Source organism: Erpetoichthys calabaricus, chromosome 8 (assembly GCF_900747795.2).
Source record: "Erpetoichthys calabaricus chromosome 8, fErpCal1.3, whole genome shotgun sequence".
Taxonomy (NCBI): Eukaryota; Metazoa; Chordata; class Cladistia; order Polypteriformes; family Polypteridae; genus Erpetoichthys; species Erpetoichthys calabaricus.
Genome location: NC_041401.2, coordinates 171,049,332 through 171,075,320, shown reverse-complemented (window position 1 = coordinate 171,075,320; position 25,989 = coordinate 171,049,332). Strand labels below are relative to the sequence as shown.

The 25,989-nt window shown below is 39.9% G+C and overlaps 1 protein-coding gene across 2 annotated transcripts in view; it reads left to right on the top strand.

Moving 5' to 3' along the window:
* The window catches only part of LOC127529032 (kazrin-like), a 40,086-nt gene extending 16,924 nt beyond the window's left edge, over positions 1 to 23,162 (top strand). For both annotated transcript variants that reach the window (XM_051931320.1, XM_051931319.1), the window contains 2 exons: positions 2,384 to 2,492; positions 22,781 to 23,162. In XM_051931320.1, the coding sequence (XP_051787280.1) occupies positions 2,384 to 2,492; positions 22,781 to 22,939 (268 nt within the window). In that variant the 3' untranslated portion in view covers positions 22,940 to 23,162. The remainder of the gene's footprint in view (positions 1 to 2,383; positions 2,493 to 22,780) is intronic.
* Positions 23,163 to 25,989: the final 2,827 nt, after the last annotated feature.

Sequence of the window (25,989 nt, the reverse complement as noted above, 5' to 3'; positions counted from 1 at the left end):
GTTGAATTAAACAACAAAGGCAATCCAAGGCAAGCTAGTCCCAAAAACTCAAATCCAGAAGGTGCTGTAAAAGACAGAGCATAAAGGTCAAAAATCAATAATTAACAAGCAGTAATCACAGGAACTCGCCAACAGCAGCACGTCCAATGAACCTCAAGAGCCCGTGTGTTTCCTCAGCCTTTATAGGGTGGACGACTGTTTTGAACTTGAGAGTTCAGAGGCACATAATTCCCAAAAAATACTCCAAATGTCCACTTGAGGGGGAAACTGTCACCCAAACTAGTCACACAAAAGGGCAATAAAGAATTTTGTATAAATAAAAAATGTATTTATTATGCAACCATAGTCTGTAGCATAAAAATAAGCGCTGAGGAGCTCAAGACAAAGGCCACAGAAGGCAGTGCCTTCAAAACAGGCAATCCCAAAAGCGAGCAAAAGTCCCACAACACAAAATCCAAAGAATGATCAAAAACAGATCACAGCTTGAAAAAATCCAGGAAATCACAAAAGCACACTAACAATAATCAATAGTGGAAGTGGCCACCACACAAACACATTTAGAATGAACCACAAGGGCCTTTATAGGACTGAGGGCAGTTACTTAACAGTGATGGGCAGATGGCCTCGCCTCTTGGCAGACTACTTACAAAACTAATGGCACACCGCAAAAGATGTTTAGTCAGCAAGAAACTAAATAATCGACAATGTCAACATAAATAAAGGAATGGAAATGAACAAAACAGACATAAAAATGACATTTAAACCCCACCCAGCAGAGGAGTCCTGGTGGAAACATAAGAGTCCTTTGACGGAGATTGTCAGGTGGCTCTGCCTCTTGGAGAACCACACACAAAACACAAGGAACACAGTAGAACACGCATAAAAACACAGACATTAAATAATAACTGATTAAAACACATGATTAAAATAAATAACAATAAACAAAAGAGCCAAAAAGGACAAATCAAAGGAATTTAAACTCAAGTGAGGGGAGAGACCCCGGCTGAGACATAACAAGTATGAATTTGATGTTTATTTCTGGAAATTCCAATTGCCTTAAACAGATTTTCTCAGATTATTTGGACCGTTCTGTCCGCCATTTTTGGTTGCCATCACTGGAACCGCTTCAGGTGTTGCTTAGGGACGTGTCTAGGGAATCCATTCCCGAGAATCCCGGGCTCCCGGGAATGACACAGTACATGGGCATCTTACATGTGAATGGTTTTAGAGCGAGCGACACTTATTTTTAATAAAACTACTGCAATATGTTGACACAAATAAAAGACTAACCTTAACTACAAGCAGTTCATGCTGTCATATAAGTACATGTATCTTTAGTTGCAGTAATAAGAGCGTAGAAAGCACAACGTGTCCAGTGTGCAGTCATCCAGCCGAGAGCGCACCTTCATGCAGAGTACGCCAGCCGCTGAGAAAGCACGCTCTGCCTCTACTGAAGTAGGCGGCACAGTCATCAAATACTGATACACTTGTTCTAAACAACACCCGCACTTGCCGTTGCTCTGAAACACCGCCATTTCAGCTTTTACTGATGCATCCAGTTTCTTGTCATCATTTGGTGATGGCAAGTGGCACAGATAATGTGGATGCAACAGACTGACGCATTGCAATTTCAAGTTGCTGTTCAAAGCTGTTGTCTGATGAAGTGCAAGCTGCAGCAATGGCGCCTCCTTAATTATTTCAACTATAACTCTGTTATTTCTTGATTGATTTTTACACTTTTACACGTTCTATATGCGAGCTTGGCCGTTCCTGTTCAGCCGGGAATTCCAGCAGTTTCATTCCCAGGAATGCAGGAATGGGAAATGTCTGGGATCGGGAGCCCGGGAATGGATTCCCTAGAGATGTCCTCAGAGGTTGCCACAGGTCAAATGGTCACTCAGGAGTTCACTTCCTTATCCAAGTTGCGGACTGAAAGGCTTTCCACAGATCGATCTTCCCAAAGGTTTCTCAGTCTTAATGTGTTCTGGTTCTGACTTTAGTTCTGACCACGATTCTTGCCTCTCATTTTAGTTCTGCCGCTTGTGTTTTTGATTTCCCAGTTTTGACTTCTTTTCTGTTCACGCGTGTGTCCTCCTGGTCATTCCCACAATCTTGTCAGTTCGCTGACATAACACACTGCCCTACGCACCTTCACTGTCTGTTACTCTTTTATGTTGCTAATAAGACATTTGGCTCAGTGAATTCTGTTTAAATGGTCTGTCATGACGTATACATCAAGTGTTTGACTCCATGTGCTCAGAACTGACAGCCCCTTCCTCACTTACAAGGGTCTCCACAACCTGATGTGAACAACCAGGACTTCTGTTACACAGATTGTTCCCTAAAGATGGAGTTTCAGCACAATTTAACTCTTTCATTTCAGAGAAAGCTTCCCAGCAGACCAGGACAGACAAGGCTTGGGTGGGCCCACCTCTTGGCCAGGAGTCAGACATACAGAGGAGGAGCGGGCCGTAAAGTGCAGAGAGGGGAAGGTATGTACAGCCGCCATGCGCTCCACTTGCCATTTGAGCAGTCCTCCCTTTAGACAGGCATCATCTGACAGCTAAAGATCTTCAGTTAAATAAACTCATACATTAAAAACAAGAAAATGATGATACTGACAGCAAATGTTTAGTCTGATTGGCATCGGTAAATCGTGGCCATGTCAGTCTGATTGTTATGGTGAACAGCCAGACCTGAAGTGGCATCACTCCCAGTGTTACCCCCATATTCAGAAATGTGGAGTAAACTAAATGAAGAGCTGAATGGATGCTAACTATCAAGAGTGATAAATATTCAGAGTAATGTTTTATTCTATAATGATGCTGTATATAGAAAACCTACACTGTACAATGCTTTCAAACTCAATTAACAAGCTGATAAATAACTCCTGAACACTCAAAGCTACAACTGATTTTAAAGAAAATTCTTCTCATCCAGTAGGACAAGTCGTAAGAACAGGAAGTGTGTTTGACTGGGGGCTAAACAGTATAAAGTGACATGAAATAATTAATGTAGGATAAAAAAAGTTATTCTTTTAAATCCATCCATCCATTATCCAACCCGCTATATCCTAACTACAGGGTCACGGGGGTCTGCTGGAGCCGATCCCAGCCAACACAGGGCACAAGGCAGGAAACAAACCCCGGGCAGGGCGCCAGCCCACTGCAGATGAAAGTAAATAATACATTTAAATAAAGTTCTTATATTTCCACTATAAACATCAAAACTAATTTCTAAAAATCAAATTATGATAAATTTAACCCTAATAATTCACTAACTGTTCCTAAAAATCCTAGTCTGCAATGTGAGGTGCTGACAATGGTGTTTGGAGAATAATAGGAATAAAACGAAAGCTTCACACAGGCGGATGTGTTGTGATTTATGGCAGGAGGGGTGCGGATCACAAAATACACAAAACAGCAAGAGCAGGACCTCACTAGTCTGCCCCCAAACAGGCTTCACCCCAGACAGCCAGACTTTCAGGCCTGACAGGTCCAACTGGCTTTAAAATGAAACAATACTTCTAAATGTCCCAAATACACAAACATGCACTTCAAGGGGGAGGACGACCCCTTGTGTACTAATAAACAGTCTTTAGAAATAAATGATTTATTATCAAACACATAGTAAAATACCAGGAAAAAAGGTCAAAAGCTCAAAAATGGACAAAAGCAGCTGCCTATAAAAGGCAATCCAAGTGCAAAATCACAATCTAGAAGATGTCAACCTTAAACAGAAGCTGGAAATTGACAAAAACCAGTAAAACCAACTAAAATAGCAATGCTTACAAATCCTTCTTACACAAGTGCAATGCTTGGCTCACTCCTGAGCCTCTTCTGCTCTGGTTAAATAGCCAAAGGGAGAGCTTGGGGGGGGGGGGGGGTGTGTGATGTCAGAGTGGCCCCGCCCTCCTGGGGCTCCACCCACAAAGCACAAGGACTATCACGACATTTAAGTGAAGGAGACATCATAGAAAATACTGTGACAGATAGGGGGCGCTATTGCTCCCTTGAACCCTCGGATCAGACACCAGATAAAAGTCCAATAATTATTTTATTTGGACAATACAGTGCACAAAGCACCCAACACTCCACAATACTCCAATAAATCAGTACACAATAACAATAACCAATAATCAATCCTCCACTCCCAGACGCATTGCCACCCTTCCTCCCGACTCAGCTCGTCCGTCTGGGATTTCCCAGAGTCCTTTATAGTCCATGACCCGGAAGTGCTTCTGAGCCCTCAGTCCATGTGATTATCCAGCACTTCTGGGTCAGGTAAAAACTCCTCATTTTCCTTCAGCCCGGAAGTACTTTATTTCTTCCGTCCTCGTGACAGTACAAGTACTTCCGGGCTATACGAATAATACATGTCCTTCATCCTCCCTGCAGCGTCCTCCGGTGGCCCCCACGGTGTCCAGCAGGGCTGTGAAGGAAAACTCCAAGGTCCATGATGCCCTGCTGGAATTCGGGGCATCTCCATGCTGCAGGAAGGGCTCCACCTGGCTGCTTGGGGGTATTGGCCGGGATAAGCTGCCGGCCATAGCCCACAATACATAAAGACATGAAAAATAACAATAAAACGCATAAACACATGTTAATACATAACAACATGAAAGGAAGAAAAAAAAATCATACTTTTTTTCCCAAAAAACAAAGGAAATTAAATTTAATTAAGTCCAGTTTTTCTTTGTATAGGACTGGGGTGGCAGATTTTCATTGTGAATGTTTTCTAAGACAGATTATTAAAATTAATTTCAGAGCTCTCAAAATATTTGATAAGATAATTGCTTTGAAATTAATCTTACAACTGATATGTGTTGGCATGAGGGTTAAACCGTTTGCTAAGAAGTTGTTTGTTAATTTAATAGGCCCCATCATTTATTTAATTTGATTCAGGTTTTTGGCTGAGAGCAAGGCACATGTTGTTTATTAATGTGAAAAATAACTGAAAAGGGATGAGTTAAATATGAATTATTGACAAGTCAGGAAGCTCCTCTAGAATGTGGATTGCCCAGATGGAAAGCAAAACTCTTCACCTGGGGGCTGCCATCCCCTGGGGTTTTAACACAATGCAGTCATGAACCGACCCATGTAAGGAACAAGATGGAGGTGGCCTAGCGTGAAAGGTGCCTTCTTGATGGCAGCCTGACATTTTACACCACTATTCTAGTTGGTTATAAGGTCCATGGTGAAACACAAAGCCTTCATTGATGTTCTGTATAAGACACAGAAAAGATACCGTAACAGACCCTCAAATACATGGACACGGTCAGTGGATTGGCAGGTACCCTGAGGTGCAGTCTATTGCTACATTTTCTTACTCGACACATTTCTGTCTCTGCTCCAAATGGTTCTCCACCTGGCTGAGGTCTTCTCAACAAAAAGCTCCTTTTTGTAGGCTTTCCTTTGACATGTTTGGCCATGGCTGTTGGTTGCCACCATAGTGGTTTTTGTGTCTCAGCAAGAGACAGTGAAAAACCTTTTAATGAAGTAATTAGGAAATGAAAACAAGGTCAAACAAATATGAGCAGAGGTGAATACCAAAAAGACAAACTGATCATTTGTCTAAGCCAGAAATGTAGGACAAGAATCAGAAATCCTTAAACTAAAAGAAAGCCAGAATTCAGAGATAAGAAAGACACCGAAAATTGCACTTAAAAAATCATGGATAGATGAGAATAGCACAAGCCAGGACTTATAGGTCATGTCACACACTCCCTTTTCAATGACTGAGGGGCCTACCATAAAAAGGAGCACCAGGAGCAGCTTCCTTCCTTCCTTGCTTGCTTGCCTAGCACAGCTGCTGCGAGATGTTGTGACACAATTGGAATAGCCACTGCGACACTGTCAGCTTAAACTCCATCATATTTAGCTTTGGAGAAAGCAGAGGTCCATTTAGGAATGGACAGATGTTGGTACAGTTTTAGGAAGAAGTCCGTCAAGAACAGGAAGTAGAAACATCAAAGGTATGGGAGTCAAAATAAATAAATAAATAAATAAATAAAGGATAGCTGGAAGTTGAAATTAAAATTATATCCAAGAGTGGGTACTGGTAAGCCTCACACCATCTTCATAAAAATTTCTTTTAATAAATCTGTAGCTTCAACAATATTTTGTGAATAGCTAGCTAGGATTGTAAGCTCATGGCTTAACAACTGAGTTGCTCCAAAAATTAGAATGCAGTTATGATGTTGGAGAGACGGTGAATGAGAGTTTCCACGTCGGAAATTCCACACGAACGCCCTACAAACTTGAAGTGAGGCAAATCGAGGAAAACAAAGCTACTGAGTTATGATGTGATGCCGACCTTTCACCTTAGTCAAATGTATAGAATAAAAAGTGTAACATGATTATCCAGAAATATAATTTTTTTGGTTGAAATACATTTGGAGCAAAGTGATTTATTTTGCTTGTTATTTCCAAAAAAATGCAGTTTATCTTTGTTTTTCTTTTCTGCAAACCAAGTAATAAATCAACTGGGAGCTAAACACACTGAACTGGGAGGGTGAAATCAGAGGCGTAGCTAGGGTTTTCAGTGCCCGGGGACAACTGAAGATTTTGCGCCCCCCCAACCCCCCGTTTGCCAAAATGCAATGGGGAACATCAATTTGGCGCCCCCTGGATGCTGCGCCCAGGGACAGATGTCCCTCCTTGCCCCCTGCCAAAGCTACACCACTGGGTGAAATGTCACAACTAGGAGCTCTAAATAGTTCAATACCACATGAACACAGCATCATAGTCAGGGCCTGGTGGTGCATTGGGCACAAGGGGGCACATGTCCCGGGGCCCATCACGTTTTCAGAATTCCTCACCCATGCTCAGTACATTTTAAATTGTCGCTAATTTGGCTATAACGTACATGGAGAGAGCCCAGATAGAGCCCTTTGTCCCAAATTTGAGTGATCATGAGGGCCCTAATCATGAACCTCTGTCTTTGAGGGTCTATGGACCACGGAGTAAATGAATATTTGAATTTTTTGTTAAAATTTGATTAAACACAAAAAATTTAAAGCCATTTGGAAATAATAAAAGCTGCTGGCCATTGTTCAAGTTGATTAGCAGGGATCTTGAGACAGCTATCCTAGGGGCTTTAGTAGGGGAACATCTAGTTTTGCCTATAGCCGGGAGATGTTTGCTTGACCAGAAGTAGATATGGCACCAGTGCAACCAGGAGAGTGAGAAGAAAATCAAAAGTGAATGGATTAGCAATACTTGGTACAGTATTAACAGTAAGGAGAGTTGGTGTAGGTCAGGGGTCCTCAATCGCTGTCCTGGAGGACCGCAGTGGCTACAGGTGTTTGTTCTAACCCGGTTGCTTAATTAGAAAGCAATTCTTGCCAATAATTTAATTTCGTGGTTTGTTAGTGCATTAACTCTGCCACGTCAGCTCATTCTCATATCCTGGATTTTCTTCCCCTTTGTAAGGATGTCATCCAAATGATTTGAAGGCTAAAATGGAGGAGTAATTCTCAGTCCTTCACTTTTTTCTCTTCACTTTCCTTCCAAGTATTTGATTAAACCCAATAGTGCACAATAAAAACACAGCGGTGAAAATGGTAACAAGCTAAAAGGAGAACTGCTGGTCTCTTCTGTCATTTGCATGTCATTGTTAATTAGGAGCCATTAAAAACAGAATGCAGCTGCTTAAGACTAAAATAAGCAATAAGGGCTCAAAATCTTAACGAGCGAGACAACTAAAGTGAAGCAGAAGTGTTACTTGAGCAATAAGTGCTTCTTATTAAGCAATTGGGATGGAGCAAAAACCTGCAGCCACTGCGGCCCTCCAGGACTGTAATTGAGGACCCCTGGTGTAGGTATTATAAGTAATGGGATATTCCATCCATGGTATCTACTATCAAATCACCCCAAGATTTAGGGGCCCACTGTAAGTAAGGCTGCACCAAAGATTTGACTTCCAAAGTCGTCCCAGTGTTTAAGAGTCAGTAAGTAAGTTGAATGGGGTGAAGTTTAAATAACTATTTATGGTTTTGAATTTACCTGGACATCAGTGAAGAGCCTTGAGCACTGGCATCACACAGTCATACTAATTACATGTAAGTCGAGTAGACCATGAGTGATCGGAGTGCTCTACTTGTTCTGCTTGAAACAAATAAGCAAGGTAACACTTCTAAATCCACCTTCTTTTTGGAATGTTTCTAAGATGGAGAATCATTTCAGTATTGTATATGAAGTATTTTTAAAGCTGTGCCTGATACGCACTATGCTACATGAAGTTAAAAAGTGATAAAAGGCTTTTGTGTGCAGATGCATAGCACTTTCCAGACTAACCGGTGTCTACTAATTTGGTGTGTGGGTTAGCGTGAAAGGCAGAACACGCTGCAGGACGGGGGGTGGTTCCCTGCCTGGATATGGCGAGTGTACATTGGATGTTTAATTACACAATACAATACAATACAGTTTATTTTTGTATAGCCCAAAATCACACAAGAAGTGCCGCAACGGGCTTTAACAGGCCCTGCCTCTTGACAGCCCCCCAGCCTTGACTCTCTAAGAAGACAAGGAAAAACTCCCAAAAAAACCCTTGTAGGGAAAAAATGGAAGAAACCTTGGGAAAGGCAGTTCAAAAAGAGACCCCTTTCCAGGTAGGTTGGTCGTGCAGTGGGTTTCAAAAAGAAGGGGGTCAATACAATACAATACAGTACAAAGAACAAATCTTCAGTCTATACTAATAAAAGGCAAAGCCCTCACTGACTCACTGACTGACTGACTGACTCACTCACTCATCACTAATTGTCCAACTTCCCGTGTAGGTGGAAGGCTGAAATTTGGCAGGCTCATTCCTTACAGCTTACTTAAAAAAGTTAGGCAGGTTTCATTTCGAAATTGTACGCATAATGGTCATAACTGGAACCTCTTTTTTGTCCATATACTCTAATGGAGGAGGCGGAGTCACGTATCGCGTCATCACGCCTCCTACGTAATCACGTGAACTGAAAACAAGGAAGAGATTTACAGCACAACTCAAACGCGGGAACGAAGGTAAATGACGTTAATTGTTGAGTGTCTTTTAATACTGAGTAAGCATACATATTAACACATGTGCAATTAAACGTGTGCATTTACGGGGTGATTTCTCAGGCTTAAAAGCTCGCCTTTTATTAAAAAGGTAAATGCAAACTGTTTTCATTCTGAAGGGCACAAACCACGTTACATTTCAGCCGTTAAACGCGCAAAAATGTCGGTACACCAGATAAATAAGCGCAACATATTATCAGTTGTATTGTATGCTTACAATACATATAGAAATGTGTTAATCGTTAACTAATAGTATGGGATGGTGTTTTTCGACTCGCGCCTTGATTTAAACGATTGCATTTCTTGGTGGGTTTGCGTAGCTTATTGTCAATATCTTTACACCTTTTTTTAAGACTTATTGACTGAAACGGGCTTTCACGAAAAAAGTTAGGGCTTTGCTACAGGATACACCCTCCACAAGTTAAGGAAGTAAAAATAAAGGTATATATTTCTGTTTTATTGAAAACCTTTTAAGTTCGTATGCATAGCCCCATTTGACTGTTTTAGTTTTTTTTTTTCTTTCTTCAGTAATATTTAATCTCCTTAAAGAAAAAGAACATATGCATTTTACTTTTTTTGTATCTCTTTAGTAATATTTTAGTGTAAAAGGATAACCAGTATTTAAACCTTTTATGTTACTTAATAAAGTTATTTTACACAATGTTGAAAAATTAGTAAGAAAGCTACATATTTTGGCAGCTGCTGCTTTAATTTTCAATGAAATGAAAAAAGCTCTCCAAGAGAAAACCTCAATGAAGAAGAAACAGTTTGCACTATCTAAAAAGGAGAAACCATCATTTCTAAAGGTTTGCTGCAGATGACTTAACTGAAAATAAATGAATAGTTCCTATGTGTATAATACATATTTATCTATTTGACTTATGCCTTTATTCCAGCAACTTGCAACATCTGAGGTACAATTTGTTACATTACTTTTGTTTTTTGCAGCACATGCAGGTGAAGTGACTTCCTCAGGGTCACACAGTGGTGTCAGTACCAGGATTTGAACTGAAAAGCTCCGGGTTTGCTGAAATATTACTGAAGAAAGAAAAAAAATGAAAACGGGCAAATGGGGCTATGCATACAAATGTCCATCCATCCATTATCCAACCCGCTATATCCTAAATACAGGAGCCAATCCCTGCCAACACAGGGCACAAGGCAGGAAACAAACCCTGGGCAAGGTGCCAGCCCACCTCATGGCGCACACACCCACACACACCCACACACCACGGACAATTTAGAATCACCAGTGCACCTAACCTGCATGTCTTTGGACTGTGGGAGGAAACCGGAGTACCCGGAGGAAACCCAGACAGACATGGGGAGAACATTCAAACTCCACGCAGGGAAGCGAACCCGGGTCTCCTAAATGGCACCTTTCACTGCGCCACCATACCGCCCGCATACAAACTTAAAAGGTTTAAATAAAACAGAAATATATACCTTTATTTTTACTTAACTTGTGGAGGGTGTATCCTGTAGCAAAGCCCTAACTTTTTTCATGAAAGCCCCTTTCAATCAATAAGCCTTAAAAACAGGTGTAAAGCTAAACTTGCAGCACCGCTATTCAATTACACTTGCCTAACACCTCTCCTAAGGGGAGATACTGTGGGATCTGGGCATCCGTCAAAGCACCAATCACAGGCCCGTTTAGAAAGCGGGAAGCTGTGATTTGTCGTCTCCCTCCCATGTAACAATCACAGCCCGTGTTACAACGCACTATGTGTACATGTATATATGTGTATGTGTGTGTGTGTATGTATGTGTGTATATCTATGTGTATATATATATGTTGATATGTGTGTGTATATATATATATGTATATATATATATGGATGTGTATATGTATATATATATGTATATATATGTATATGTAGATATGTATATGTAGATATGTGTATATGTAGATATGTATATATGTGTATATATGTATATGTATATATATGTTTATATAACCTCTTTAACACACTACTTCTCCGCTGCGAAGCGCGGGTATTTTGCTAGTACAGTATAAAATTAAAATTTTACAAGTACGGAGCAGAATTTAACAGTAGACGATATCACTAAATATGATTTAGATTTGTTTAGAGTCCTGGAGACCTCAGCCATCAAGCTGCCTCCCTCATTTGGCCATTCCACAGCTGAAACTGCACTGGGCCAGCCAATCCGATGAAAGGACCCCTCTACCCCACGATTCCTGCGATCCTCCATCAGGGATGACTTTACCTTAGGCAGGCAAAACAACTTGGTAGGTGGGCCGTGGCACCAAGTGCCACATTTGAGTACCGAGAAGAGAAACAGAATAGGCGAGGGTTAGTATCAAATTATAACTGTCATGTTACTTATGTTTTAGTGCTAATGACTAACAACAGAGATGCAATCTGTACCGTTAATCAGCAGCTCTAGTCAGGGTATACTAAACTGAAGTAGTGAGTCTTAAGCCGGGATTTAAAAGCTGAGACCTATGGGACATCTCTTATAGTAGCAGGCAGACCATTCCACAGTTTAGGGGCCCTGTAACTAAAATCTCGACCTCCCACTGTTATTGTACTAATCCTTGGAATCATAAGCAGACCGGCATCTTGAGATCTTAATGTGTGCTTTGGTTTGTAAGTCATAATAAGTTCAGACAAGTAAGCCGGACCTTGGCCATTTAATGCTTTATATGTTAAAAGGAGGATTTTGAAATCTGCCCTAAACTTAACTGGGAGCCAGTGTAAGGATTTAGGAACTGGAGTTATGTGTTCGTATTTTGTTGTTCTTGTAATAATTCTTGCAGCTGCAGTTTAGATGAACTGGAGGCTGTATAAAGAACAGTTTGAACATCCAGTGAACACCGCATTGCAGTAGTCAATCCTACTAGAAATAAATGCATGAATTAATTTCTCAGAATCCTGTTTATTTAGAAAGTGCCTTAATTTCCCAACATTTGTAAGATGGAAGAGACATGATTTGGGCAACTTTGTAATATGCGCTTTAAATGACATGCTAGAGTCAAAGATAACTCAGAGATTGCGGGCTGATTCAGTAAAATTAATGGGGATTCCAACTGAGTTAAATGATGACAAAATATTGTTATGATCAGCATCATTCCCTCCAACAATTAACATCTCTGTTTTATCGATGTTTAAAGACAAGTAGTTCTCATCCATCCACTCCTTTAATTCACTAACACAATTAATTAAAGACAACATTGGAGAAACTTCATCTGATTTAAATGAAAGGTATAACTGGGTGTCATCTGCGTATGAGTGAAAATTAACATTATGTTTCCTAATGATAGATCCCAGTGGAAGCATGTAAAGTGAAAACAGTAAAGGTCCCAGTACTGAGCCCTGCGGGATACCTTATTGAACTTCTGTGTATAATGATGGAGTACTGTCAGCACATTTCTGTACATATTGGAATCGATTTGATAAATAAGAACTAAACCAAGCGAGCACGGTGCCTGTAAGCCCAACATCATTTTCTAGCCTGTGCTGTAAAATAGAATGGTCGATGGTGTCAAATGCTGCACTTAAGTCCAACAACATAATTACAGTGGAGTGTCCTTCATCAGAGGATATCAGAATGTCATTTACAACCCGCGTTAGTGCTGTTTCTGTACTATGACCAGTGCGAAAACCAGACTGGAATTTCTCAAATAAATTGTAATGCGTAAGGTGTGACTGAAGCTGACTGGCGTTTTTCTAGTATTTTAGAAAGAAAGGGTAAATTTGAAATAGGCCTCTAATTATTTAGTATGTGTGGGTCAAGGTCTGACTTTTTAAGTAATGGTTTAATGACTGACACTTTTAGTGTATCAGGTACTGTGCCATACAATAATAAACTATTGATAATGTTTAGAATAGGCGCTGCAAGAACATCCATTGCACTTTTTACTACTTTTGTTGGCACTGGATCTAGGGAACAAGTAGTGGGTTTCATTTTAGAATTAGAATTATATAATTAGGTTCCATATTTGGAAACACATGCCAGTTGCATATTAAAATGCTGGCAGAGTGAAGGCCTGGGTCCCCCTGCACCCTCCGTAAAGACTCTCAGTCTGATCCAAAAGAAACTGCACACTTGTTAAAATTCATTTCAAAGCCGTGAAGAGAGACAGAGTTGGAGGTTTGCTGCACTGCAGGCTACTTGAGCCTCCTGCTGAATCCACTCCACTCGCTGCTTTAACTCCTCGCCTCAGAGATAGACATCTGGCGGTCCTGCAAAGACGGTCTTTTTGGGTTAGTGTTAAATCCTCTTTTGCTCTCTTCCAGCAATTATATTTTGGAGCTCTTCCTCCCTGGCGCTGGAGTAATTCAGCAATCAAAACCAGACCAGCTCTGCCGTCTTTGTGCATCAATCACATGACATCAACGGCGGTTTCCATCAAGATGATTTACTAGCATGAAGATGTGGATTGTGCCACTGGCAAATAGAATCGCTTAGGCTGGTGCTGGAATTGCATTAATTGACTTTCATTTAAGTTTATACCACATCAATCACAGCTGGTTTACCTTTGATGCAGAGATTTTAAAAAGGCCACCATGCATTGTTTGAAGCTGATGATCCACTGCTGTGTGATCATGAGAGCCTTCAGAGCTTCAGTGCTCTGAACGGGCCCTCCATTCACAGGACTGTCTTACAACATAAAAGAGAATGAACATGAAGATAGCTAGGTAGCTCAGATCACTCCATTTTTACACCTAAGCAGCCAGTGAGATGCAGCTTTGTGTGTGTCACTAACATGACAGGACACCTGAATGGTAGAGGGCTCCCAAGCGATTTTTAAAGAAGGGACTCACTTCTGAAGGTTCATAATGGGGGGCTGCTGCGAGTTGCAAACGCCCACATGTACACTGAATGCCCTAGAAATGAAATGAACTCTTAATGTCTGAAAGGGAAGGAGTAGCGTGATGGCACAGCTATTAGCACTGTCATGTGCACTGACTTGTCATAAACATTGGGGATGAGAAAAATTATTGGCTACAGCATATTGTAAAAAATTACAACAATAATAATAATTCTTAAATGAACGTAGGATAGGAGACATAAACCCAGCAAAACAAAAATGAACTAATCAACACAGCAACAGGACTGCAACTGTAGCCTTTGACAACATTGCTGAAGATTGATTTTACTAAAGCATAAGCATCTCTCAGATGAGCTGGCATTGAAAATTGCATTAAAACTCCATAAATAAACTTTTTCGCGGTTATCACATCCTATGATTCGATTGATTCCGCTCTTCGCATTTGCTCCTGGCATGCTAGAAAAGTTCTCCATAGTCATTCACTTGTGGGAAAAACCTTGATGTTGTGCATTGATTGGATGATAATGCTGCCTGTTTTGCATATGTAGACTAGGATACACAGAGCAGGAATTATGGGTAAATGTTTAAAATAACCATTATACTTTAATTTCATTGCATTTCTTGACTATATGAGGCTAGTCGTTTTATTTTAGGGATCTTAATTTAATTTAAATGCTTATGAAGCTGCATAGTAATGTTATAATTATATTGTCACCATCACTGTAATCTTCCTGTTAGGTTGGCAAATTAAATAAAAAGCTACTCTTCCCATTACTTTTTTTAGACTTCTGTTAAACAGTCATTAGTTTTTGACTCGTGTTACAAAGATTCAATCTTTTTAGAGAAAAGTGAATTGCAAAAGTGAAAGAAAGTCTGCCAGTTCAGCCCAATTGCTTTGTGTTTTCTGAAATGTGCTTATTTTTCCGAGACAGTCTCGCTGAGTGGCTCCTCTCTTGTATCCGCAGGATTCACTATTCAGATCCGGCAGTGCTGATTCCACTCAAAGCATCTTTGAGCACTTGTCATTATGAGCTGATAAATTTCAAGATGTCTGCATGTACCTGATATTCATGGTTGTCTATGAGGAAGCATCTGTCTGATAAATTAATTTTGCCAATTCAGGATGGATATCAGTACACAGATATATTACATTGCAATCACTTGCAAAATTAATTTGAACAGTCAAACAAACTCCAAAATTTGGATTTGACTCCCTTCTGCCTGCAGTCTGGATGTAGATTTAGTAGCTCAGAGCAACATGAAACACTGCTGATATGGGCTTTTCAACTCATTTTTACCATTGCTGGTTTTCTCTAGCCTTTAAGCTGCCCCTCTGCCCACCAGACTCTGCTGCCTCATGGCTCTAGGAGACTTCGTTTGAATCCCAGCAAATTACTTGTTGTCCATATGTCTGTAGGGGTTCATCTGTAGGTACTCTAAGATTCCTACAAAAATAAATTGTATTGTATTGTATTCCTCCCACATTTCAAAGATGTACATGCTGCGTCAATTATTCACTAAATTGTCCCTGTGTGAGTGTACTGGCATACCTACGGCACTGTTTCCTACCTCGTGTCCAATACCACTGAGATAGGCTCCAGTCCCCATTACTATATACTGGGTTGATTCATTTTTATGGAGAGGTTGGCACTATATTTGTTCCAATCTTTTCCCAATTTAGGTAGAACAGTGACACTCTGCATTCTGGGTCTGCACTAGCAGGTGACATTAGAAGGCAGTTTAATGAGGTGCATAGTCATTTACACATGAAACAGGGCTCAGGCCTACTGGAAGGTGCTATGAATCACTCAATCTTTATTTTATACCGCGCCTTCTACGATGAGGCCCACTGCTATATGCGTTAGAGAATAACCCAAAATCCAATATAACGAGCAGCTCTGTGTGAGTGAGCTCATGGAGCCGAGGCAGCAGCTCAGTTGGGATGAAAGCCATTTTAAGGAGGTTCAGAGTGGAGGTGATAAGGGTCAGTCCTACACAGTCAGGCCAGTGCAGAGGACAGTTTGTGTTACTCCTTTATTTAACCTGCGTTCTTCTCCTTGTATGATTAATGAGTTTATGGTTTCCTTATTTTAAATTGTTATATCATTTTATTTGAAATCGGAGAAGAACACACTGAGGTGCACTTTAAATCCTGTAGTGCAGAGTTAAAAAGCACCGGCATCACTGAGCTGGAGCTTTAAAGGCAACTGCTGGCATCTCCAGAGAGGGGAGGGAGGGAGAGATAGATAGATAGATAGATAGATAGATAGATAGATAGATAGATAGATAGATAGATAGATAGATAGATAGATAGATAGATAGATAGATAGATAGATAGATAGATAGATAGATAGATGTGAAAGGCACTGTATAATAGATAGATAGATAGATAGATAGATGTGAAAGGCACTATATGATAGATAGATAGATAGATAGATAGATAGATAGATAGATAGATGTCAAAGGCACTATATGATAGATAGATAGATAGATAGATAGATAGATGTCAAAGGCACTATATGATAGATAGATAGATGTGAAAGGCCCTATATGATAGATAGATAGATAGATAGATAGATGTGAAAGACACTATATGATAGATAGATAGATAGATAGATGTGAAAGACACTATATGATAGATAGATAGATAGATAGATGTAAAAGGCACTATATGATAGATAGATAGATAGATAGATAGATGTGAAAGGCACTATATGATAGATAGATAGATAGATAGATGTGAAAGACACTATATGATTGATAGATAGATAGATAGATGTAAAAGGCACTATATGATAGATAGATAGATAGATAGATAGATAGATAGATAGATAGATAGATAGATAGATAGATGTGAAAGGCACTATATGATAGATAGATAGATGTGAAAGGCACTATATGATAGATAGATAGATAGATAGATAGATAGATAGATAGATAGATAGATGTGAAAGGCACTATATGATAGATAGATAGATAGATAGATAGATAGATAGATAGATAGATAGATGTGAAAGGCACTATATGATAGATAGTTAGATAGATAGATAGATGTGAAAGGCCCTATATGATAGATAGATAGATAGATGTGAAAGGCCCTATATGATAGATAGATAGATAGATAGATGTGAAAGGCACTATATGATAGATAGATAGATAGATAGATAGATAGATAGATAGATAGATAGATAGATAGATGTGAAAGGCACTATATGATAGATAGATAGATAGATGTGAAAGGCACTATATGATAGATAGATAGATAGATAGATGTGAAAGGCACTATATGATAGATAGATAGATAGATAAATAGATGATAGATAGATAGATAGATAGATAGATAGATAGATAGATAGATAGATAGATGTGAAAGGCACTATATGATAGATAGATAGATAGATAGATAGATAGATAGATAGATAGATAGATGTGAAAGGCACTATATGATAGATAGATGTGAAAGGCACTATATGATAGATAGATAGATAGATAGATAGATAGATGTGAAAGGCACTATATGATAGATAGATAGATAGATAGATAGATAGATAGATAGATAGATAGATAGATAGATAGATAGATGTGAAAGGCCCTATATGATAGATAGATAGATGTGAAAGGCACTATATGATAGATAGATAGATAGATAGATGTGAAAGGCACTATATGATAGATAGATAGATAGATGTGAAAGGCACTATATAATAGATAGATAGATATGAAAGGCACTATATAATAGATAGATAGATAGATAGATAGATAGATAGATAGATAGATAGATAGATGTGAAAGGCCCTATATGATAGATAGATAGATGTGAAAGGCCCTATATGATAGATAGATAGATAGATAGATAGATAGATGTGAAAGGCACTATATGATAGATAGATGTGAAAGGCACTATATGATAGATAGATAGATAGATAGATAGATAGATAGATGTGAAAGGCACTATATGATAGATAGATAGATAGATAGATAGATAGATAGATGTGAAAGGCACTATATGATAGATAGATGTGAAAGGCACTATATGATAGATAGATAGATAGATAGATAGATAGATAGATGTGAAAGGCACTATATGATAGATAGATAGATAGATAGATAGATAGATAGATAGATAGATAGATAGATAGATAGATAGATAGATGTGAAAGGCCCTATATGATAGATAGATAGATGTGAAAGGCACTATATGATAGATAGATAGATAGATAGATAGATGTGAAAGGCACTATATGATAGATAGATAGATAGATGTGAAAGGCACTATATAATAGATAGATAGATATGAAAGGCACTATATAATAGATAGATAGATAGATAGATAGATAGATAGATAGATAGATAGATAGATGTGAAAGGCCCTATATGATAGATAGATAGATGTGAAAGGCCCTATATGATAGATAGATAGATGTGAAAGGCACTATATGATAGATAGTTAGATAGATAGATAGATGTGAAAGGCCCTATATGATAGATAGATAGATAGATGTGAAAGGCCCTATATGATAGATAGATAGATAGATAGATGTGAAAGGCACTATATGATAGATAGATAGATAGATAGATAGATAGATAGATAGATAGATAGATAGATGTGAAAGGCACTATATGATAGATAGATAGATGTGAAAGGCACTATATGATAGATAGATAGATAGATAGATGTGAAAGGCACTATATGATAGATAGATAGATAGATAGATAAATAGATGATAGATAGATAGATAGATAGATAGATAGATAGATAGATAGATAGATAGATAGATAGATAGATAGATAGATAGATAGATAGATGTGAAAGGCACTATATGATAGATAGATAGATAGATAGATAGATAGATAGATAGATGTGAAAGGCACTATATGATAGATAGATGTGAAAGGCACTATATGATAGATAGATAGATAGATAGATAGATAGATAGATAGATGTGAAAGGCACTATATGATAGATAGATAGATAGATAGATAGATAGATGTGAAAGGCCCTATATGATAGATAGATAGATGTGAAAGGCACTATATGATAGATAGATAGATAGATAGATAGATGTGAAAGGCACTATATGATAGATAGATAGATAGATGTGAAAGGCACTATATAATAGATAGATAGATATGAAAGGCACTATATAATAGATAGATAGATAGATAGATAGATAGATAGATAGATAGATAGATAGATGTGAAAGGCCCTATATGATAGATAGATAGATGTGAAAGGCCCTATATGATAGATAGATAGATAGATAGATAGATAGATGTGAAAGGCACTATATGATAGATAGATGTGAAAGGCACTATATGATAGATAGATAGATAGATAGATAGATGTGAAAGGCACTATATGATAGATAGATAGATAGATAGATAGATAGATGTGAAAGGCACTATATGATAGATAGATGTGAAAGGCACTATATGATAGATAGATAGATAGATAGATAGATAGATAGATAGATAGATGTGAAAGGCACTATATGATAGATAGATAGATAGATAGATAGATAGATAGATAGATAGATAGATGTGAAAGGCCCTATATGATAGATAGATAGATGTGAAAGGCACTATATGATAGATAGATAGATAGATAGATAGATAGATAGATGTGAAAGGCACTATATGATAGATAGATAGATAGATGTGAAAGGCACTATATAATAGATAGATAGATATGAAAGGCACTATATAATAGATAGATAGATAGATAGATAGATAGATAGATGTGAAAGGCCCTATATGATAGATAGATAGATGTGAAAGGCCCTATATGATAGATAGATAGATAGATAGATAGATAGATAGATAGATAGATAGATAGATATTAACAACAACAGCCTGAAGGAGCAGAAAGAAACTGGCAGATGGTCTTTGTTTAGATGTTAACTGTTGATCTGTTAATTATTTTCTGCCTTTAGTTTTTGATGCAGTGCTGCTTATCTTTATATACTGCTCTTCAATAAGTGCAGGCACACAGCACTTTGATGAGTTCACAGGTAGATACAATTACAAATATTAGAAATGACTCAGTGGGTTGAAAATGGATGGATGGATGAATACAAATTTAATTTATAATGTACTTTTCTTAACCCAAAGCTCTACAAGGCATAACAAAAAAGTACAATAAAAAGTATAAGCTAAGCAGTAAATAACAAAATGAAAAGACAATATGTAATAAACAGTAAAATGTATAAACAAAGCAGAATATTAAAACAGAATAAAACATAGACAATACAAATAAAATCCACGTAAAATAAAAAGCAATCCTAAAAGTTGTTAAAAGTGTCTTCAGTCATTTCTTAAATCAGTCAAGCAGCTGGGCATTTCTGATACCTACTGGCAGGGCAGTCCATGGGCACAACAAGACAAAAGCTCACTCCTAACAGATCGAAGGTTGAAGCTTGGCTGCTGCAGGGTGAAAGAGCCAGCAGAATGGAGAGCGCACAAGGGAGCTTAGGGACCAGTGCTTGAAGTGGACTGCTGCTCACCTCTTCCAGTTTCTACGTGGAGTACTGGCACCTTTGCTTAGCATATCAGTGATAACCAGCACCCATTAGCGAGTCTTCACGGAGACCCCTCACCACAGTGTTGATGTATCCCAGCGCTTGAAGCTTCACAGGGACACCGTGCTCTTATGTAGATCTGTTGTCAATGTACAGGGACAATCAAAGTTTCACCATACTGGCACCTTTTTGTGAATCTTCAATTGATTGTGGGCGCATCCTGAATTTGAAATATCATGAGGGACTACACCGCCACCTCAAGATCTTTAATCGAGTGTTACTGTAAAAAGAGTTCCACCAGTAATTCAGTTCCATTTCCATTTATTTATTTGGCTGATGCCTTTATCTAAAGCGACTTACAACATCTGAGATACAATTGGTTGCATTTCTTTTCTTTTTCCAGTTGGAGCACAGGCGGGTAAAGTAACTTGCTGAGGGTCACACAGTGTCAGTGGTGGAATCTGAAGCACCATCCTTAGGGTTTGAGGTCCAAAGCCTTAACCACTGCACCACACACAGTTCCGCTATAAGCACTCATATGGACTGACGTGGTCACAGATTAAATGAGGGGTTTTGCCAGGGACTGTTTTGTATGTAAGAATAAGAGTTTAAGTATAATGTGTTTGTGAACAGAGAGTCGTTATAAATGTGAGAGTACAGGGATGATGTGGTGGTTCATTGATGTACAAGGAAGAATCTAAGCAGGTCAGTTTTGCACATACATTCGCTTTTTTTTGAGAATTTGCTGGAAGAACAAAGAGAAGCACATTTGAATAATCTAAACGAGAGGTGATAAAGGCATAAACAAGCCTTTCAGTGGCACTTTGTGAAATTGTGACAGACGTGGTCGGAGTCTTGCAAGATTATGAAGATGAAAGAAGGAACATGGAAATGTTTTTAATGTGTGCCTCAAATGTGAGCTGACTGTTAAAAATAACTCCAAGGTTATAGGCATTAGTGGTAGGTAATACCTGAATACTATCAACAGATACATTATTATGATTATTATTTTTTTGTATTGACAAAGGAGTACCAATTAAAATAAACTCAAGTGTATGAAAAACTTAGTTGAAGGAAATTATGCAGCAGCCATGTATTTGTTGGAGACTGGAGACGACTGCTGAGGTGAGTAGAGGTGGAAGTACATACATGTGGGTTTTACAACAATCCATCCATCCATCCATTATCCAACCCGCTATATCCTAACTACAGGGTCACGGGGGTCTGCTGGAGCCAATCCCAGCCAACACAGGGGGCAAGGCAGGAAACAAACCCCGGGCAGGGTGCCAGCCCACCGTAGGGCGCACACACGCACACATACGGGACAATTTAGAATCGCCAATCCACCTAACCTGCATGTCTTTGGACTGTGGGAGGAAACCCACGCAGACACGGGGAGAACATGCAAACTCCACGCAGGGAGGACCGGGGAAGCGAACCTGGGTCTCCTAACTGCGAGGCAGCAGTGCTACCCACGACTGCGCCACTGTGCCACCGGAGTTTTACAACAATACACATCTGAATGTCATCTGCATAACAATGACAACCCAAACCGATTTCCTTATGATTTGCTAACATAAAGATGCTGAACAGAACAGGCTCCAAAACTGAACCCTGGGGCACACCATGACATACTGGGACAGAGGGAGATTTATTGTTACCCATAAAAACATAAAGTCACAGAGTAGTTTGAAAGTGATTAACAATAAATGGAGCCCAGCAATATCTCTGCAATAATGAAGTGTTGAACTATGGCCAGCTGACAAATTCTACTCGGATTGTCTTTATATGACTGAGTGTGCCCTGTGATGAACTAACACTCTGCCCAAAGCTGCCAGTATAGGCACTGGGCCTACAGTACCCTGAACTGGGTAAGTGGTTACAAAATGGATGCATGAACTCTTAATTTCAACCTCAAGATTGACGTTCAGGGTGTGGAAGACATCTTGTAAACCTTTTATCGCTTTTCTGATTGTTTCAGTGCACCCACGTTTTTGCTCCTTAGATTGATTATTTAATACTGGAGAAAAATGGAGGGATTGGTTTAAAGGTATTAGAAATGAAAAATGCATGACTTGATGTCTTACTGCTCTTTTCAAGTGAGGTGTTCACCCAGAAGGAGCTGTGGCTGTGAGACGGACTGTTCTCTATTGTTCTGTTATTGGTGTTTTATTCCATACTGATGGGCCAATTGTATGTGTATACTGGATGTGACCCTCGTGTTCTGCAGATTTTTATTAAATTTACACTTCTACCCTCAGCAAAAAGAAATATGATCATGGTTACAAAATGACATCTCTAAGACTGTGCTGTTCTCTGTGGTTTCTTTAAAGGTTGCAAAGATGAGTTAGCGTTGGGGTGGCTGAGCATGGGGGTGCAGCTCTGTAATGCTAAACTGTTTTTTCTGTCCTCTGTTTTAGCCACCTGTAGAACGTTCATCCAGAGTGTTCACAGACAAAGACCTCGGGTTTCATGGGAATCGCAGCTCGCTGCCGCATGACAGCAATAATGGCAAGACGGGCAGACCACATGGGAGCAGCATGGATAGCCTTGCCAGTTCACGGGTTACTAATGTTTGATGTGTCACTTCAGACATCTTTGCAATTCACACTGGGATATGGAGGAGCAGACAGTTAACAGGCCACAGGTTTGTTCCTAACTGCTGCTGCTGCTCCCAGGAGAGTGTGGGACATCCAAGTGAGCTCCTGTCAGCCAGCACAGTGCACACATGTTTGAAGAGTAACGGCTCTGTAGGGCTGAACAGGGCACTCGACTGGCGCTGCCCACCGCAGAAAGGGAAGTCACTTGGAAAGGCACAATATAAAGGAGACCCCCAGCCCACCAACACATCCATCCTACTGTAAAGCAACAAATGAGCATCTAATGGCTTCTTTTGGAGAGAATGTGGAACTTAACATTAATTTAATTTCAACAACTGTTTTTCAGTCATTGCATGAAAGGTGCTATATATAAGAAAGAGTATTCTGTTCACTGATGTTAGACATTCCATAGGAAACAGCTAATAAAAATGCTTAGTCTTCAAAAGCACAGCAGGGGAAGTTGTTTTGGTTTGTTTTTTTTTTCAAGTAAAAGCTTAAGGTTTTGAATTTCTAAACAGTTGCATTTTGGCTCTCTGTTGTGGTGCTTGGCATTGCTGCCTCACCTTAGACCCAAGCCTGATTTCTGGCATGGATATGGCATCCCAAAATATGGTTGTGTGGTTGTGACCTTGATGAATGTGTCGATATTTTATTTTGATAATAAAGCGACACAGACATCATAAAGATTTGGGGCAGCCACCTGTATATTGTTTTCCCGGCTGCAAACGTTGAATTTTAGAAGCACGATGCGCATAGAACAGAGTCCAAAACAGAACTGATCATTACCAACAAAGATGGAGGCTTTAAAGGTCCGTAAAGGGAGTCATATTATCAAAAGGGCCGGAATCGGAAAGTGATGTCTTCTGGTCCGGAAGTGACGTCAGCAAAGAGGTCGGCACCGGAAGTGATGTCTTCTGAGGCGCAGTAACTTTGCAGGATTTCCTGGGAAAGGTTTGTAGGGAGGGGCGGCACGGTGGCGCAGTGGGTAGCGCTGCTGCCTCACAGTTGGGAGACCTGGGGACCTGGGTTCGCTTCCCGGGTCCTCCCTGCGTGGAGTTTGCATGTTCTCCCCGTGTCTGCGTGGGTTTCCTCCGGGTGCTCCGGTTTCCTCCCACAGTCCAAAGACATGCAGGTTAGGTGGATTGGCGATTCTAAATTGGCCCTAGTGTGTGCTTGGTGTGTTTGTGTGTGTCCTGCGGTGGGTTGGCACCCTGCCCAGGATTGGTTCCCTGCCTTGTGCCCTGTGTTGGCTGGGATTGGCTCCAGCAGACCCCCGTGACCCTGTGTTCGGATTCAGCGGGTTGGAAAATGGATGGATGGATGGTTTGTAGGGAACTGAGAAAGACAGTCGCCGCACTCCGCTGCCCCCTGGTCGGATGTTTTATTACAATTACTCAGGCCCTTTAGCTGCCCTCCTACTCGGACGTGTGTGACAGACTATAAGACGTGGCCTCTCTCTTGGAAGTTTTTACATTTTATACACAGTGGATTTCATTTGGCTTTTTTTGACACTAATCTACAGAAAAAGACTCTTTAATGTCAAACTAAGAACAGATCACTGCCAAGTGGTCTAAATTGATGACAAATATCAAACAAAACATATCTGATCACGTAACTATTCACTCCTTTAATATGATACCCTTAAATGACCAGTGGCATTGCCAATTTGTTTTAGAAGTCACTGAATTAATTTAATGGAGGTCACCTGTCTGGGGTCTTCATTGACTGTCATATAAATGCACCAAGAAAGGGCCAACTTGTGGTGAGTCAGTAATGGTGGCCTGATGTATGCAACGAAGTCAAAGAATACACAAAGCAACTTTGTGAAAAGGGGATTGAAAAGCACAAATCAGGGGATGGAGACAAGAAAATATCCAAGTTGCTGGATATTCCTTGGAGCCGTTAAGTCAGTCATTAAGAAATGAAAAGAGTACTGCACAGCTGTAAATCTGCCGGGAGCAGGCCATCCACAAAAACTGAGTAATCATGCCAGAGGAAGACAAGTGAGGGACGCCACCAAGAGACCCATGAGAACTCTGAAGGAGTTACAAGCATTAGTGTGTGAGAATGAAGAGAGTGTGCAGGCCACTGCTGTGTGGGTGCTTCATCAGTCATACTGTAGCCTTATGGGAGAGTGGCAGAGAGAAGAGCCACATAAACGCACATAATGTCGTGACTAAACTTTGCCAGAAGGCACAAGGGAGACTTTGAAGTCATGTGGAAGAAGGTTCTATGGTCCGATGAGACCAAAATGGAGCTTTTTCACTATCGGACTAAATGTTATATTTGAACACCTTGCACTCTCAAAGACACACCATCTCCACTGTGACACACATATTAAGCAGTCAGGATGCTTCTCTGCAGAAGGCCCTGGAAGGCTTGTGAGGGTAAAATGAATGCAGAAAAACACAGGGGAATCTTGGAGGACAACCTGACACAGTTAGCAAGAAACCTAAGCCTTGGGAGAAGACTGTTTCCCATCAAGACAACCACCTTCAAGCATAAAACCAGAGCTGCACAGGAATGTTGCAAAAACAACAAAGTGGATGACCTGGAGTGGCCGAGTCAGAATCTAGATCTCTCAATCTAACTGAGAACGTGAGGCTTGACTTAAAGTCTGTTCATTTGTGATCGAGACGCAGCCTGACAGAGCTTGAGCAACTTTGCAAAGAAGAAGAATGGAGGAAAATGGCAATGTCTGGATGTGCAAGGCTGATGGACAGAGAGCTGTGCACACAAGCTGTCATGCCTGCCAACGGTACATCTACTAATACTGACATGAAGAGCATGAATACTTAGGTGATCAGTTCTTTTAAGTTCTATATTTATGAATAATTTAGACCACTTTCTAGAGATCTGTTTTCACTTTGAGACTTTTTTTAACTAGCAAAGAGGTAGTAGGCAGTGTGCTGGAGTAGTGGGTAGCACTGCTGCCTCAAAGCGCCCGAGTCCTGGGTTCAAATCCCTGTCACCGTCTGTGTGGAATATGCGCGTTCTCCTTGTGTGTATGAGGGCTTTTCTCCGGTTCC